Source organism: Helianthus annuus, chromosome 17, assembly GCF_002127325.2.
Source record: "Helianthus annuus cultivar XRQ/B chromosome 17, HanXRQr2.0-SUNRISE, whole genome shotgun sequence".
In the NCBI taxonomy this organism is placed as follows: domain Eukaryota; kingdom Viridiplantae; phylum Streptophyta; class Magnoliopsida; order Asterales; family Asteraceae; genus Helianthus; species Helianthus annuus.
Genome location: NC_035449.2, coordinates 44,496,373 through 44,511,474, shown reverse-complemented (window position 1 = coordinate 44,511,474; position 15,102 = coordinate 44,496,373). Strand labels below are relative to the sequence as shown.

General features: G+C 35.0%; 3 protein-coding genes across 5 annotated transcripts; all 3 read right to left on the bottom strand.

The window, feature by feature from the left end:
* Positions 1-3,329: 3,329 nt before the first annotated feature.
* Positions 3,330-5,699, bottom strand: LOC110923549 (transcription factor MYB35). Its single transcript, XM_022167621.1, has 3 exons — positions 5,482-5,699; positions 5,272-5,401; positions 3,330-4,149 (listed from the first exon to the last, which is right to left on the bottom strand). Exons 1-3 carry the CDS (start codon positions 5,615-5,617, stop codon positions 3,525-3,527), a joined length of 891 nt encoding a protein of 296 aa, XP_022023313.1. The 5' UTR covers positions 5,618-5,699; the 3' UTR covers positions 3,330-3,524.
* Positions 5,700-7,002: 1,303 nt separating this feature from the next.
* Positions 7,003-7,937, bottom strand: LOC110922169. Of its 2 annotated transcripts, none has more exons than XM_022166480.2 (2): positions 7,554-7,937; positions 7,003-7,486 (listed from the first exon to the last, which is right to left on the bottom strand). In XM_022166480.2, the coding sequence occupies exons 1-2, from the start codon at positions 7,882-7,884 to the stop codon at positions 7,023-7,025; spliced, it is 795 nt and encodes a 264-aa protein (XP_022022172.1). In that variant the 5' UTR covers positions 7,885-7,937; the 3' UTR covers positions 7,003-7,022. The 2 variants fall into 2 exon arrangements, with proteins under 2 accessions (XP_022022172.1, XP_035842898.1); XM_035987005.1 differs by having other exon boundaries at positions 7,704-7,934.
* A 272-nt stretch (positions 7,938-8,209) lies between these two features.
* LOC110920760 (probable prolyl 4-hydroxylase 7) lies at positions 8,210-13,020 on the bottom strand. Of its 2 annotated transcripts, none has more exons than XM_022164957.2 (7): positions 12,676-13,020; positions 12,494-12,583; positions 12,340-12,397; positions 11,946-12,050; positions 9,778-10,011; positions 9,505-9,568; positions 8,210-8,704 (listed from the first exon to the last, which is right to left on the bottom strand). In XM_022164957.2, exons 1-7 carry the CDS (start codon positions 12,747-12,749, stop codon positions 8,406-8,408), a joined length of 924 nt encoding a protein of 307 aa, XP_022020649.1. In that variant the 5' UTR covers positions 12,750-13,020; the 3' UTR covers positions 8,210-8,405. The 2 variants fall into 2 exon arrangements, with proteins under 2 accessions (XP_022020649.1, XP_022020648.1); XM_022164956.2 differs by having other exon boundaries at positions 12,664-13,006.
* Positions 13,021-15,102: the final 2,082 nt, after the last annotated feature.

Genomic DNA, 15,102 nt, shown 5'->3' with positions numbered 1-15,102 from the left:
GAACAGTTAACGATAGCATAAGCGAAGAACGGCGCATAAAACGGTGCAAAGTGGCCAACTGTCGGATGGTAATCCGATCGGATGGCAATCCGATCGGATGACCATTCGATTGGATTGGCATCTGTTTGGTAAGGATGTGTTTGTGTATGATGGCTTTGAAGCTATCGTTGTAGCATTTTGAAAACAGAGAAGTATCTCTACCTTTCAGGTCGATCTATCGAACGGCAGTTCGATCGGATAGCAATCCGATTGGCAGGAACTTAGTGAAAACAAGTTCATAGCAGGATTGTCACTCAATCGGATGGCAATCCATTCGGGTGGCAATCCGTTAGTTACTGATGATCTTTGAAAATTATGAAAATGATTAAGTGTCGAAGTTCCAAATGTCAAATGGTCGGATAGTCGTTCGATCGGATGGCAATCCGATCGGACAGCAATCCGATCGGACGGCAATCCGATCGGACGGCAATCCGATCGGACGGCAATCCGATCGGACGGCAATCCGTTCGACCTTCAGAAATTTAGGAGTTGAATAAAATGTATAAGTGTTGAGACCAAGTGCAATCTAGGGGTGTTCAAAAAACTCGTGGCTCGCAGCTCGCTCGAAACTCGCTCGAAAAAAGCTCGAAGAAAGCCGAGCTCGAGCTTGGTCTGGCTCGGCTTGTGAGCTCGTGAGTTGGCTCGATAAGGTTTACATTCTTCATTTTTTTTTTTTTTGTCCCACATCACTTAGAAAACAAAAACTAAGGGAGTATTCCCCCTATAAAAGAAGGTAAAGACAATGTACAAAGTGAATTAACTATTTATAATTGCATATTTAGCCATATGGTTAAATTAAATGGCAATTATGGCCCTTAGTCTATGAAGAAATTCATTTTAAGAGTTTTTTAAGTAGTAAATTTTGCGGTTTTTTGTTAGTTCGAGCTAGATCGAGCCGAGCTAACTCGAATTATAATCGAGTCGAGCTCGAGCCACAAATCTCAGCTCGATTTGAAATTCGAGCTCGAGCCGAGCCAACTCGAATCGAGTTCGAGCCGAGCTCGAGCTGGGTCTAGCTCGGCTCGACTCGGCTCGTTTACAGCCCTAGTGCAATCCGATCGGATTGCGGTTCGATCGGATGGCAATTCGATCGGACGGCAATTCGTCCCGTGACCTGATTTTTCGTTAACTTGTTAAAAAAATTAAAAAAACGAAATATGTATAACAAACCTATAAACTCGTTAACTTGTTACAAAAAAAAAAAAAGAAAAGAAAAAAAAACGAAATATGTATAACAATACTTTCATAAAACATATGTTAAAAACACTTTCGAAGTAATCTATAATGTTCAAAGTTTTTTTTCGTTAAGCATGTCATAATATAATTAAGAGTAAAATACCTAAATCGTCCCTCAGGTTTGGTTACTTTTGTCCCTTCAATCCAAAAAATGAAACTTTTTTTAATTAGACCCTTGATATTTTATTTTTGTTGTCATTTTCATTCAAATCACTACCTTAGTTAAAATGTATCGTTAACTCATAGAAGATTTTGGAAATTCCCAAACCTCAAGGATGATTTTGGCAATTTATCCATTCATTCTTTCATTTTTTAATTTTCTTTTTATCTTTGAATAAAAAAAAATAATTACAAATATAACATATATACATAAACACACATATTTTTTGCCTTTTCGTTAAATTTTCATAACATTAGTGTTCCTTAGCATAACAGGACTAATATCAAATTCCCTAAACAAATGTTTTTGCCTTTTCGATAACTAATTCGTATGGAATTCACTAATAAGCTAAATAGCAAAATAGAAAATTGAAATTAGCAATTGCTTTTTTGAAAACTAACCTTAGTAGGGTCTTCCAAGCCAGCAAATCAGCAATAGTAAATGGCAATACCAATCACCAACCGTCCAATCCCTTTTGTGACACTTAAATACTTGATAGCCTTACAAATATCAATCAAGAATAGCAAATCGACAATACCAATCACCAATTGTCCAATCCATTTGTGAGACTTGAATACTTGATAGCCCTAAAAAACAATCACAAAATCAACTCGCATAATCGTAAATATCAAATCGCAAAACTAACTTTTTTTCGTTGCTCAACGGCAAATCGCAATATATGAGATTAATAGATTATAAAAAATAGGTGTTACATGTGATTAAGATTGAGACATTGATTAACCATCGAATACAACTGATTACCCCCCCCCCCCCTCACCCTCCTTGCACATGGGGATTCATGTATGTTGCAGTCACGAGGTCGCGAGACGCAAGTAATGAGGATAGGAGCGGACTAGTGGAGCCACGAGGATACGTTCAAGAAATAAAGGGAACCGACAACAAATTCTTCAAGTTTTGCGCATTGACATTTTACTTGTGTTGGGCCATTTATGTAGTCATTTGTTTGTTTATTTGGGTCAAATACACATGTAATATATGGGAAAAAAATGGAAATTTGAGACCCTTACTTTTTTGGGGGCTCTAGGCCTTTTCCTGACCTGCTAAGCCTATTGAGTCGGCCCTGGTTACAATGTAACTTCTTCAAAGTCGGCCCAATAGGGAGTGTGACCACACAGGGCTCAAATAGATCTAGTTTTACATATATAATTTTTGTTATTATTGTTTAGTTATTATAATCAAAATTTAAACACAAAATAGTGATGAAATAGTTGGTAAAATGTAAAACCAATGCTATGACAGAAATTGTTACTTCAAAAATCAACCGATAACAAAAAAAAAATAGCCTGAAGTTGAATCATCTTAGAAAAAAAACCTCTGCTTGTTGTAAATCTTCAAGTAGGTCCATCTTACTGTTATTTTTTATATCAAATATATCATAAATAAATAAATAAAAATATAATCTCAAGCTTATCTAATGCATCAATTCTGGATGCAATACTCTAATAATCCATCTCCTAGTCTTCCAAACTATATAACCATAAATGTTTGGATAAAAGTGATTATGATCAGAATTTTCTGATTATTTGAGGTCAAAATAGTCATATTTGAAGTTGCAGTTAAGAAGTTCCTTTAAAGAAACTGGATATTGAAATAAAATATGAAATTACTTAATTATCTTTAGCTTGTATCATCTGGTTCTGATTCTATAGTTCATGTTGTAATGTTTACCTGTTTTTTTTTTTTTTTTAATTAGTAAAACAATTGAACAATCAGTATCAAACAATAGTTTATAATATAATTTGCTGCATAAGATTGTTCTGAGATGTGCTTTTGTTATTTGAAGTTATAATTATCACATTTGTTGCTTTCTTGTTTGACAAACTCTAATCTTTACGGTCGAGTAATCGTAAGCAGAATCTTCTTAGCCAAAACGCGCATTCAAACACCCCTTAATGTAATTCGACTCCTTGAACATTCGACTTACAGTTTTACCATTTAGAAATATGAAATAAACAATAGCAATAGATGCCATAAGTTAGCGCTTACATAAAGAACGAAAAACTAATAAATAAAGAACCATTAGAACAATCACCATTGCACCCAATGTTTTCATAAATATAAGGTTCATTCAGTACTCAGAATATCCATCCAAAAGCTGAGGGTAGTCGAACTGCATTTCACGGTCTTGGTTTAAAATCGACTCCACAAAAGAAGCAGAAGTAGTACTAGTAGCATCATCCAAGTTTTTCTTCTTGTGATCTAGCCCCAACCCATTGCAAGCGCTCGTGTATTCGCCAGTTGGTAAAATCCCAGAATCGAGCTCGTTGGTACACTCTTGTTCTTGGTCTCCAACAAGATAGTCACTCCAAACGAACGGAGAAGATGGTAAATTCACTTGAACTTTAGATTCGGGTGATGACGTAGAAGATGAGGCTGCTTCATTAATGACTTGAAAATGAGCGGTTATCAAGTTCATTCTAGCCTGTTGTTGTTCTTGCAACGGGTCCATCATTGTTAATGAACTGTCGGCCTGTGAGAAATCCATGGGTTCGTGGTGTCGCTGATCTGAAGGTCGTGTGTTTTGTGGGATGATATCGTTGATGTTGCCATAATCGGAAAGAAGCTGACCGAACGGTTTATGAGTGATGGGATCAATCCCCATTTTAGAAAGCTTCTTTTTGAGTTTTGTGTTCCAGTGATTCTTAACATCATTGTCTGTTCTTCCTGGTAGTTGCTTTGCTATCAAAGACCACCTAAAGATATAAAAACACTAGAAACTTAGTTTCATGCTAGGAAAACTAGGCCGACAATTTCGAACAATTAATTTACGAGTAAAATGCCATTTTCGTCCCTGAGGTTTGGTTATGTTTATAACTTTCGTCCCTTCCTGAGGTGCCATTTTCATCCAAAAAGTTTGAAATCTTGTCATTTTCATCTCTAGGGGCCATTTTTCGAGGGCGAGAGTCGCAATAAATTGTCAACCTCAAAGATGAAAATGACAAAAAAAAAAAAAAAAAACCAAAGGTGAAGGATTGCAATGCACAAAAAAGTCGTTTTAGATGAAACAAGAAAATATGCCCAAATCAACCACAGGGACGATTTTGGCAATTTACTCTTAATTAATTAATAGTTTGATTTTTTAACAGCATACTTTTACACCTAACTACCACCTAACCTTGCTCTTGCAATGCAAGGATTTGAACCCACGTCACTTTAGTGTGTGTGTGTGTGTGTGTGTGGGGGGGGGGGGGGGGGGAGGGGGGGCAAACATCATACCACTAGATCATGGGTATTAATAGTTTGATTTATGTTATGTTTTATATAACGGGTCTGATAAGCTCCACATAAACTTATACACAGAAGCAATTGGATTATTACTGAAATACTACAGTTTTTGCTAGATTTATATAAAGATGAAAAAGTTTGGCTAAAACGGGTCAAATCAACTTAAATTTATATGTTTTGACACGACATCTAACCCGTTCATCCAACTGATTTTGTCACCTACTAGAAAACCGTAGATGTCTTGGATATATACGGGTTACATGTGTTTATGTGGTTTTCGTAGTTTTTTTTATTTAAAATTGGTTATGTATTAAACATATCTTCGTATATAGCAAACTAGTGGTTCTTGTTTTTTACTTAGAATTGGTTTTGTATTTATATATTATATAGCCGAAGTTGGTAAACATGAGACAAAAACCGGTGGAGTTGGGTCATATTGATCAAGTGACACTTTTTTTTTGTTTTAATCTCACAAATATATTACTTGATAAATATTATTCAACTAACACAAATTGACTCAATTATGCATAAATTTGTTAATAATGTCCCTTAAAATTATTCTTGAGGTTGTGTAGAATGGATAAACTCACCTGCTACCTATAGCTTGATGGTACCTCAAAATGAGTTCTTCTTCATGAGGGGTGAAGCTATCATGTTTAAGATCCGGTCTTAGATAATTCGTCCATCTCAACCTACAACTTTTCCCGCATCTGTTAAGACCTATACAAGTACACACACACAACACAATGCGCGTCATTATAAAAGTTAACAACAATCAGTTGGAGTAACACCAAACCGACCTGCTTTTTGTGGAACCAACGTCCAGTTACCAATGCCATGATTGGCAACATACGCAAGAATCTTTGCGTCTTCTTCAGCCGTCCACGGGCCTTTTTTGACGTGTGATTTGTCACAACATGGAGGTCGTCTTCCCATCGGTTAATCGCGAAATCACACACAAACACACAGTGGATGAAATGGGAATGGGAATGCGAGTTTTAGAAGCATTCATATGATGAGGGGGTGTGAGGGGACATTTAACAAGTGATCAGGCAACAAAAGCATGTAGAATTGGCTTCCTGATGAACATACTGCATGCATGATCACTTCATGCATATTACTCTATGTGTGCTCCATAGATCAAATGCAAAAACAAAACAAGAATGATATAGTGACTTGTATTCCATGCATTAAAGGTTGTAGATTGTTGTATGTTTGTTAGAAAGATTCAAAATACAAAGAAGGTGCTTTATGTGAAATGAAAAGTAGGTCAGCTTGAGAGTTATTTTACAGTTAGTCTTAATTGGAGTAAAAAAGAAAAACAGGTAATTACGAGTAACGTGTTTGACACGTTTACTTTTTACCAAGTTTTTAACTTTACCTAATTACCCTTTCACTTTTGTTGTACTTTTTATCAGGGTGAGCAAAAAATCCAAAAAACCGACTTAACCGAACAGAAAAAAAGCCGAACCGCACCAAAAACTGAACCGAAATTTGCGGTTTGGTTTCGGTTTTGCATTTTATAAAAACCGAAATAACGAAACCGAACCGAATAACCAAAAAGATCATTCTTTTAACATTATTATATATTGATATATGAATTATTAATTTTATTCTTAAATAGTGAGTATTTATAATAAGAACATTGAGTAAATTATGATTTTGGCCCCTGTGGTTATATTGCCTTTACCCTTTTAGCCTAAAAAAAGAAATTTTTAACATCTGAGTCTCCAATGTCTTTTTTCTAACCCTTTTGGCCCCTAACACTAACCTCATCCATTAAATGTTAGAGACCAAAAGGGTTAGAAAAAAAAAAAAAACATTATGAGTTTAAAAGGTTAGAAAAAAAGACGTTGGGGGCTTAGATGTTAAAAAAAAATTTTGGGCTAAAAGGTTAAAAGTGATATAACCACAAGGGCCAAAATCGTAATTTACTCTAAGAACATTATCATGTTATTTTGCTTCCATGAAATAACAAAATTTAACACACTAAATAAGGGGCTGTTTGGCAAGTGCTGAACCAGTAAGTGCTGAACCAGTAAGAGGCCTGAATGGGTAAGAGGCTCTGAACCAGTAAGTGCTGAACCATTAAGAGCTGTTTGGTTGTATCTCTGAATGACTGTGTAGAATGACTATTTTACCCCTCTGAAGTATTATGTGCTGAATGAAATGTATCTGTTTGGCAAGAGCTCTGAATAGTGTACAGATTTATGAAAATTTCTAAAAGAAAAATACAAAACGCCTTAGAAAATCCAAATTACACATCAATCCTTTAAATCCAAATACAAAACAACACAACATACGAAATCCAAATCCAAATAACACAACTCTACATACAATTTTAATTTGATTCATTTGAAAGCAACTGATTAGCAATCTGGTTACGTAAAGAAGTCATGTAGTCAATACCTTGTGAACCCCACTCTATGTCTTGAACTAGCAGGCCATCATTTTCCCCACTTTGCATTTCATGAAACATCGTGTTCTCATCATAGTCCATAAATAACTGATCATAAATATTGCATTTCCTTATAAAATTATGGACGGCGAAACAAGCAATCACAATGTCTCTTTGTATTGGAAAAGAAAAGGGAGCCATTTGCTTTAGGATTGGGAATCTCGCCTTTAGAACACCGTATGCACGTTCAATGACATTTCTGAGTTGTGCGTGAGCATGATTGAATCTTTCTTCCTTAGTTAACGCACGTTGTCGTCTAAAATCGGCTAACCAATACCTCGTACCACGGTAGGGAGTCATAAATCCACGAGTGTTGGTGTATGCAGCGTCACAAAGGTAATACTTATCTGTATCAAAACTATCAAATAAAAAACAAATAATGTATGAAATGAACATTGAAGATTGGTTAAAAACCTGGTGGCGGAAAAGGAAAGCCGGAATTTGGGTTGAATGCAACTTCTTTTAAAACTCGTGAATCATGTGCAATGCCCTCCCATCCGGCCCATACGAATGTGAATATCATATCAAAGTCACAAATTGCTAATACATTTTGAAAGCATTCACCTTTTCCTCTTCCCCTGTAACGAGTCTGTTGATCAACAGGCACGATCGCATGTATAAGAGTTCCATCTAAGGCACCTATTGCTCCAGGAAATATTTCTTTTAGCCTTCTATGTCGTTCGGAGTTATTTGCGCTTACATTAGAAGATGTTGGAACTATAACTTCTCTTGCGAAATTCATCATTGCCTTTAGGACCTCATGAAAACATCTGTCCGAATAAGAGGTCTTCCTCTTAATGATTCATTAAGAGGGTAACCAAACAGCCCCTAAGTGATTTTCAAAGTATTATAAAAGAAGATTTCTTAATAAGAACTTTAAAGAAAAAGATTCTTAAAACTTGGATTATCCTTTTTATTTTTTAATCTTACGAAATTTTGTTCCAAAAACCGAACCGTTACTAAACTGAAAAAACTAAAACTGAACGGTTTTCAAAAACCGAATTGAACCATGCACAGCCCTAAGTCTTTATCTAGTTGCCGATTAAAAGACCAAAATACTCATTAATAGCTCGAAACAAATGAGGTCGATATCGTAACATCTACTTTCCGTTTATAAAACTAAAACTTTATATATCTTTTTCCCGCATTCCCCACTTCACATTACATACGACTCCATTTACGCAAATATTCATACGATAGCGGGGATATAAAAAACAAATACACATAACAAACTCTGTAAATATAGATACGGGAAACCATGATCTACTAACAAACTTTGCAACTCTTCCTACAATACCCGACACCTTCACCAGAGCCGACCATGTAAACAGGATTCTTTTTGCATTCACCAGCAGCAGCCCATACTGGGCAATTTACATTTTCATCCTTGCACTCGTCGTCACTTGTGCTACCTGATTTGTCAAAGTTTCGGACATGGATCCATTTTGTTGCAGACCATTTCTCACCTTCGATGACGGGGCAGCTGCCATGTAAGCTTAATACATCGGTTGTAGCGTTCGGGTGAAGGCTAAAGAACAGCAATGCATCACCCTTCCTAGGCTTGACTGCAAATTTGAAAGTCAAATGGTCAACTACTCTATAAAGATAGATCTTGTTCTTATTGGGTCTTCTTCACATGTTACAAAATCTATGCCAATAATAAGTTTGAGAGTAAAATGCCATTTTCGTCCCTGAGGTTTGCTACTTTTGAGACTTTCATCCAAAGGTTTGTTTTTCCGCCTCTAGATCCAAAAGGTTTGAAATCTCCATTTTCACCTGATACGTTAACTCCATCCATTTTTTTAACGTTAAGTCAGGTGTATTTTCGTCGTTTTAAATTTTTTGTTATAATTAAAGGGTTTGGGTGGGAAGAAAGTCAACACAGGTGGATCTCTATTTCTCATAGTGTCTTTTATTTTAATTAAAAAATGTCTAAAAAGACGGAAATGTCCCTCATTTATCGGAGAAAAATAGATGGGAGTTAACGAGTCGGATGAAAATGGCAACATTTCAAACCTTTTGGATCTCGATGCGGAAAGACAAACCTTTGGACGAAAGTCGCAAAAGTAGCCAAACCTCAGGGACGAAAAAGGCATTTTACTCAAAAGTTTTTTTACAAAAATTTCTTGCTTGTTTCTGTAATTGGACATGATGACCGAAAAACCATTGCAGAAGGCTCAATAATCATTGCAAGACCTTGATCAAGACCCATGAAAATTGAGCAATAATTCATATATTTGACAAATAATCAAGCAACCATCCTAAATTATGTCAGTCACGCAATAAAATTTCATAAAAAAAGAGTGGAGTACGATGTACTGATTTCATGATTAAAGTATGCTTTTTCATGGGTTAAAAAACATACCTGCATAACCTCTTTTAGCACATTCGGACCAATCTTCGTTAGCTTTTGGTTGAGATTCTTTTATCTGCAAAATATAGAAAAAAAAACATCACAAAACCAACTGATTTATTAGACAAATGTTCAGAAAAAATTGAAAGAAATAACTTTAGTAATCATATTTAACACATCAATTGTTTAATGCATTCCAAAAGTTACAATGTGTTGACTGTGACTCATTTTGACCCATGACCCAACCCATTCTGCAACCTTAAATTTACCAAATAAAAAATATACCTCAGACTCGGGAAACACGGTCTCCCCACCCTTTTGTACATTAGATAGATACATAAGTACGGTGGCAATCCTGTGACCACCCAACGCTTGATTGGCCTTATCATGGAAATAATCCCAGTGTGGCTCGTACTTTTGACCATTTTCATAATGCAATATTTGCATCGACTCTCCATTTTCAACCGGAAGAAATGTCCATGCCGATATCCTTGATTCAACACCAGCAACTACTTCATCCTTCATAGATGTCATAAGTGTTTATCGGTAAATCGTATTTTCAGATCTTAAAAACCCACAAAACAGAATTCTTTGTAGTTCGATAATTATGTGAAAAGACACAAGAACGGTTGCCAAGTAAGAATATCAACTAATTATTCCATATATAAATTAGCAAGTTATATATGCATTATGAGTCGTACATTGTGTTTTGAGCATTTTTCAAAAAAAAAAAAAAAAGTTGATTTTCTATTTTTTACCCAAAGGTTTTTACCTTTTACAATTTTAACCCTACATAAATTGTTTTTTTAACTTTAACCCAAAACTTTTCATTATTTGCAATTTAACTTCACAACTGTTGTCACTTATACTTTTCATCTTTCGCAAATTTTCGTTTTACGTATAGTTCTAAATTTTTCGAGTTAATACAACACAACGTGCATGTGTGGTTCAACGTTTTTACCTCTATTTTTCCATGTTTGACAGGTTCGTCGCAACACGCATATCCTAGGTCGAGTCAGTGTTGGTGGTCGATGACGGTTGTGTGACATTAGTACTATTTGATACCGTTTTACGCCCCGCCGCAACGCGGGGTGTGCTTTGGGGTTTTTCAAAGAAAAAATGGTTATGCATATGGTTGTCGTAACGTTGGCTTTGGGGGTTTTCCAAAAAAAATTGATTTTTTTTTTACTTTTCACCCAAAAGTATTTCATAAATTACTTTTAACCCAAAACTATTTGTTTTTTTTTTACTTTTAACCCAAAACTTTTTATCTTTTGCAATCTATCCTCATAACTTTTTTTACTTTCAACTTTGGTCCTTTATAGTTTTCAGTTTCCGCAAATTTTTCGCTTTATGCTTGGTTCTAAACTTTGTGATTTAACACATCGCAACGTGCGTCTTTGGTTTAACGTTTTTACGTTTCGTTCTAAATTTTGCGAGTTAACATGACGCAACGTGTGTGTGTGGGTGAATGTTTTTACATCATCTATTTTTTCCCCGTTTGACAGGTTTAACATAACGTGCGGGTACTAGATCGACTTAGTTATAACTAAAGAATCACGTCCGCATTACGGCGGGTCGCAATCCTAGTAATACTAAAAAATGAAATCTTTCTTTACTTAGTGAAGTTGTTAGGGGAGGGGGGGTGGTTACTAGTGATAGAATTCTATCACTCCCACTATCCAATCAAATCATGTCATGTCATCACCCAATATTCTATCACTAGTGATAGAAATGTAGTGGGTGTGGTCATCACTAGTGATGGGATTCCAATGTACAAGTATTAATACACAATGTACAAGTCATACACATCCCTCAATAATATTTCAACGCGTTATATATATCACTCGTTCTTCCTATCACTCGTTATATACATAGAGGCGGCGGTGTTAGTGATAGGATAACTCGTTATGGGGAGTCCATAACGGACCGCCCCCTCCCCCCTTAAACTAAACAATGACTACAGGATGTGTTCCGACTTAAAACAGATTATAATTCTGATTTTTAAGTGAAGTAATAATATTTACAGTAACAAGTAAAAATATGCTGTAAGAAAACTAATTATTGAGATTAATCTAAACTTACTCAACTATCCCTAACCTTCAGCGCGTCATTATCTCATAATCTGATTTTAATTCTTTAAATTGTAACACTCCTTTTGTAAAGATAACATCCAAACAACCCCAAGATATATCTAATCATAAATTCATAATTCACAAGTCCAACCTTAAACCAAACAAATATCTTATCTCTCAATTATTGGTAAACTTCAAGAAGGGGTCCCAGCCACAAAACTATAACAAACTAGATCTAACACAACCACACAAGCGTACGTACGGTACACAAACTTCTAGCTATAACCTAACATCATATTAACATAATATTCATTCAAACCAACATGCTACATCAACAAATATATGTTTCTAAATATCAGAAACAAAGCTAAAACTGACCTGAGCTTTGTTAAGAAACATGCCCGAGCTCGTTCGAACCTCGCTTTCAATACTCTGACCGGATTCATTGTCAGCAACCATCGATTTCTCGAGCTTATCCTTCGCCTAATCACAAATCAGTATCAAATTAGTGACTTAATGGATCGTTAACGGGTCGTTTACAACTTAAATTCTGTCTCATTTTTCTTATTACCAAAATTTCATTGATTTTACCCTAAACTATACAAAACTCATAATCATAACCATTTTACCCTAAATTACATATAAAAAACTCATAGAACTTTCACAAGCCACTAAATTTTCTACACAGAAAATACCAATACAGTTGGATTAAAATTAAAATTAAAAACAAAACAGGAAAAATACAAAATAAGATGAATTATTTAATACCCACCAGTTGAATAAGATGATCACACTCTGCATCAGTTAAAAAGTTCCGATACAAAAAAGCCCTGCAAACATCACAAATTCAACCCTTTATACACACGTTTTCAAATAATCACACAATCAAGAATGTACAAACAATAATAATATCATTCAAAACAAACCTAGGATGCCACGAAATTTGGGTGACCCGAGTAGGATCAAACGGATGACCATACGAATCACCATTCGGCAACCTGATCACTGACGCACGTCTGCAAAACAAAAACATCAAAATTTAATCACCAATTCGCCAAAATTGGGTCAACAGAACCCTTTTTGGTCAAAAGGTTACATTTTTATTAACCTTGAAGACTGCATAGAGAAATTGGGGAAGAACAAGAGGAAACAGAGGAAGTAGGAAAAAAGAGGAAAACCCATTATAGATCTTGGATGAATTGCAAAACCCTTTTGGGGATTTTGTTAATTGTGAAGAGGGGTTTATAGGGAGAAGCAATCGGGTAATGAAGTTGAATATTAAACGGGTGGGTTGAGGTTAAATGGGTCAAAGGGGGCGCCCACTGGATTGGGTTTTGAGTGAGTTGAAGAAGAAGAATTGAATTCGATGGATGGGTTGGTATTTGGTAATGGTATGGAGGAAAATATGGGAAGGGTCTTGCTTTGCGTTGCTTTTTTGTGTACTTTTATTCTCTATTATATAATAGGTGAATATATGTAATAAAATATATATATAAAAATAATGAAAGAAAGAATAAATAATTTCATAAACAAATTGGATTTTAAGTAGATTGTTAAAGAGTTATAAATATTTTTCAACTTTTGAATAAATGTTAAATTAACTGTAGCCATGAAAGTCAACTATTTGATTTTTTATTTTTTTACAGGTAAGTCAACTATTTGATTAAGTCATCGTTATGAGCATTAAGGTTGTTTAATGAGGGGGTTGAAAGCCGGCTTTAGCTCTTGGCTTGGAATCAGCAAGTAAGCTCAAATCGACTCGAATTATATTAGAGCTAAGGTTTGAGTTTGAAGGATGGACGTCTCATGTATTTTTTTATGCATGTGTGGATAAAAATAACAACCAAAAAAAAGTTTTGTTCTACATATGCATAGAAAATTTTAATTAATTATAAATTAAATGTTTAAGTTTTTAAAAAGATATATAATGAACTTAAACTTTATTTTTATTTTTTTTTTAACGACTAATTTCACTTATCCTGTTTTAAACTAAAGTCTTTCACTAAAAAACTTTGTCTTATATATTTTATAATAGAAAACGAATTTGTAAAGTGGTAAAGGAAACATTGTTCTTTGTTCTTTGTGACTTGGGTATTCATTAACTATATCAAAATATTTTTAATGGAACAAAAGATGTGTTGACATGTTACTTATTAGTGGCATATCTTAACTTTATTAAAGTTAGCGTTTTATAAAAATAACTTCTATTGTTACCTATTAATCTCATTTAACTTAGGTGTCTTTTTAAACATAATACATGATGTTTCTAATATCTAAATGTTTCACTAGAGCCTTAGAATCATAATTGTTGGATATAAGAGTGTGTTTTTATATAAAAAATGTTTGATAATTCAAAGAAAATCAATACAAGTAGATAATAAATGCATCATTATACACAACTGGATATGAGAAATAATTGTCTAACCTATCTCTATTATTAAAGCAAAATAACTTTGACTATTTGACTATGATGTGGCATATCTATTTAGGCTGATAATTGTGTGTTTGAGCGGCAAAATGAATTTCCTCTATTCTCATTCACTTTTGTGAGCGGCAATAAGTTCCTCCATTCTCCTTCATTCATTTGTGAAACCGCTGTGTTCTTGGTATGGAAACTTCAATAAATCATCAATCACTTTAAAATCTTCTACAAAATTATGAATACGTGTAACAACCCTCAAAAACGCCCTAAAACACTCCGTAAGTGAAAAACCATCACCGTATATCCTTATTTTTATTAAAAACAAATAAAAAACTAAAATTTTGTTCTGTCGCGGGCCGCGGCCAACGAAGGGAGATCTCTCACGGGGCGCAAGAGACTCGTTTCGATCCAGACACGTGTTACGCCACGTGTCACACATGTGTCAAAGCTACAAGTTGACTCGGACCAGCTATGCCCTAAACAGTGGAGTAATCCGACACAAATTTCATTGGGTAAGGCAATGACCAGTATCCCGAATGCCTTAGCATAGAGCTCCAGTTTTTGGAAATCTTGCTAAAAATAGTCTGTGGGGTTCTTAGGAATATTTGTGTTTAGTTTTTCAGTACTCGACACAGAAGGAACATAAGGACCATAAACCACCGACCTTTGGCAACCGGTGTTCTGTTGGGACAGGTGATAACACGTCCTTCGTTGCCATAATTTGAATTCATGGCGAACAAGCATCAGAGGGTTGTTTGCCGATCTGGTATTATGAGGATAATGAGTGATTGACATCTTCTCTGACTTCTATTGAGTTTTTCTTAGAAAACATAGTATCAGAACAATTTGATGTTCTGAATGGCCTAATTCTTCTCACGTCCTGATCACTTCAATCAGTTATCAATTTGAGTTGGTTTGTCTTCTAAATCAACAATGAAGTCAGTTCGGTGTAACCTTGCTCTGATACCAATTGTTGGATCTGAGTGTGTGTGTTTGTGTGTGTTTCTGCATAAAAAAAACTTTTTGATAATTCAAAGATAATCAATACAAGTAGATAATAAACACATCATTCAATACATAACTGGATTTGGGAAATGATTGACTAATGATTCA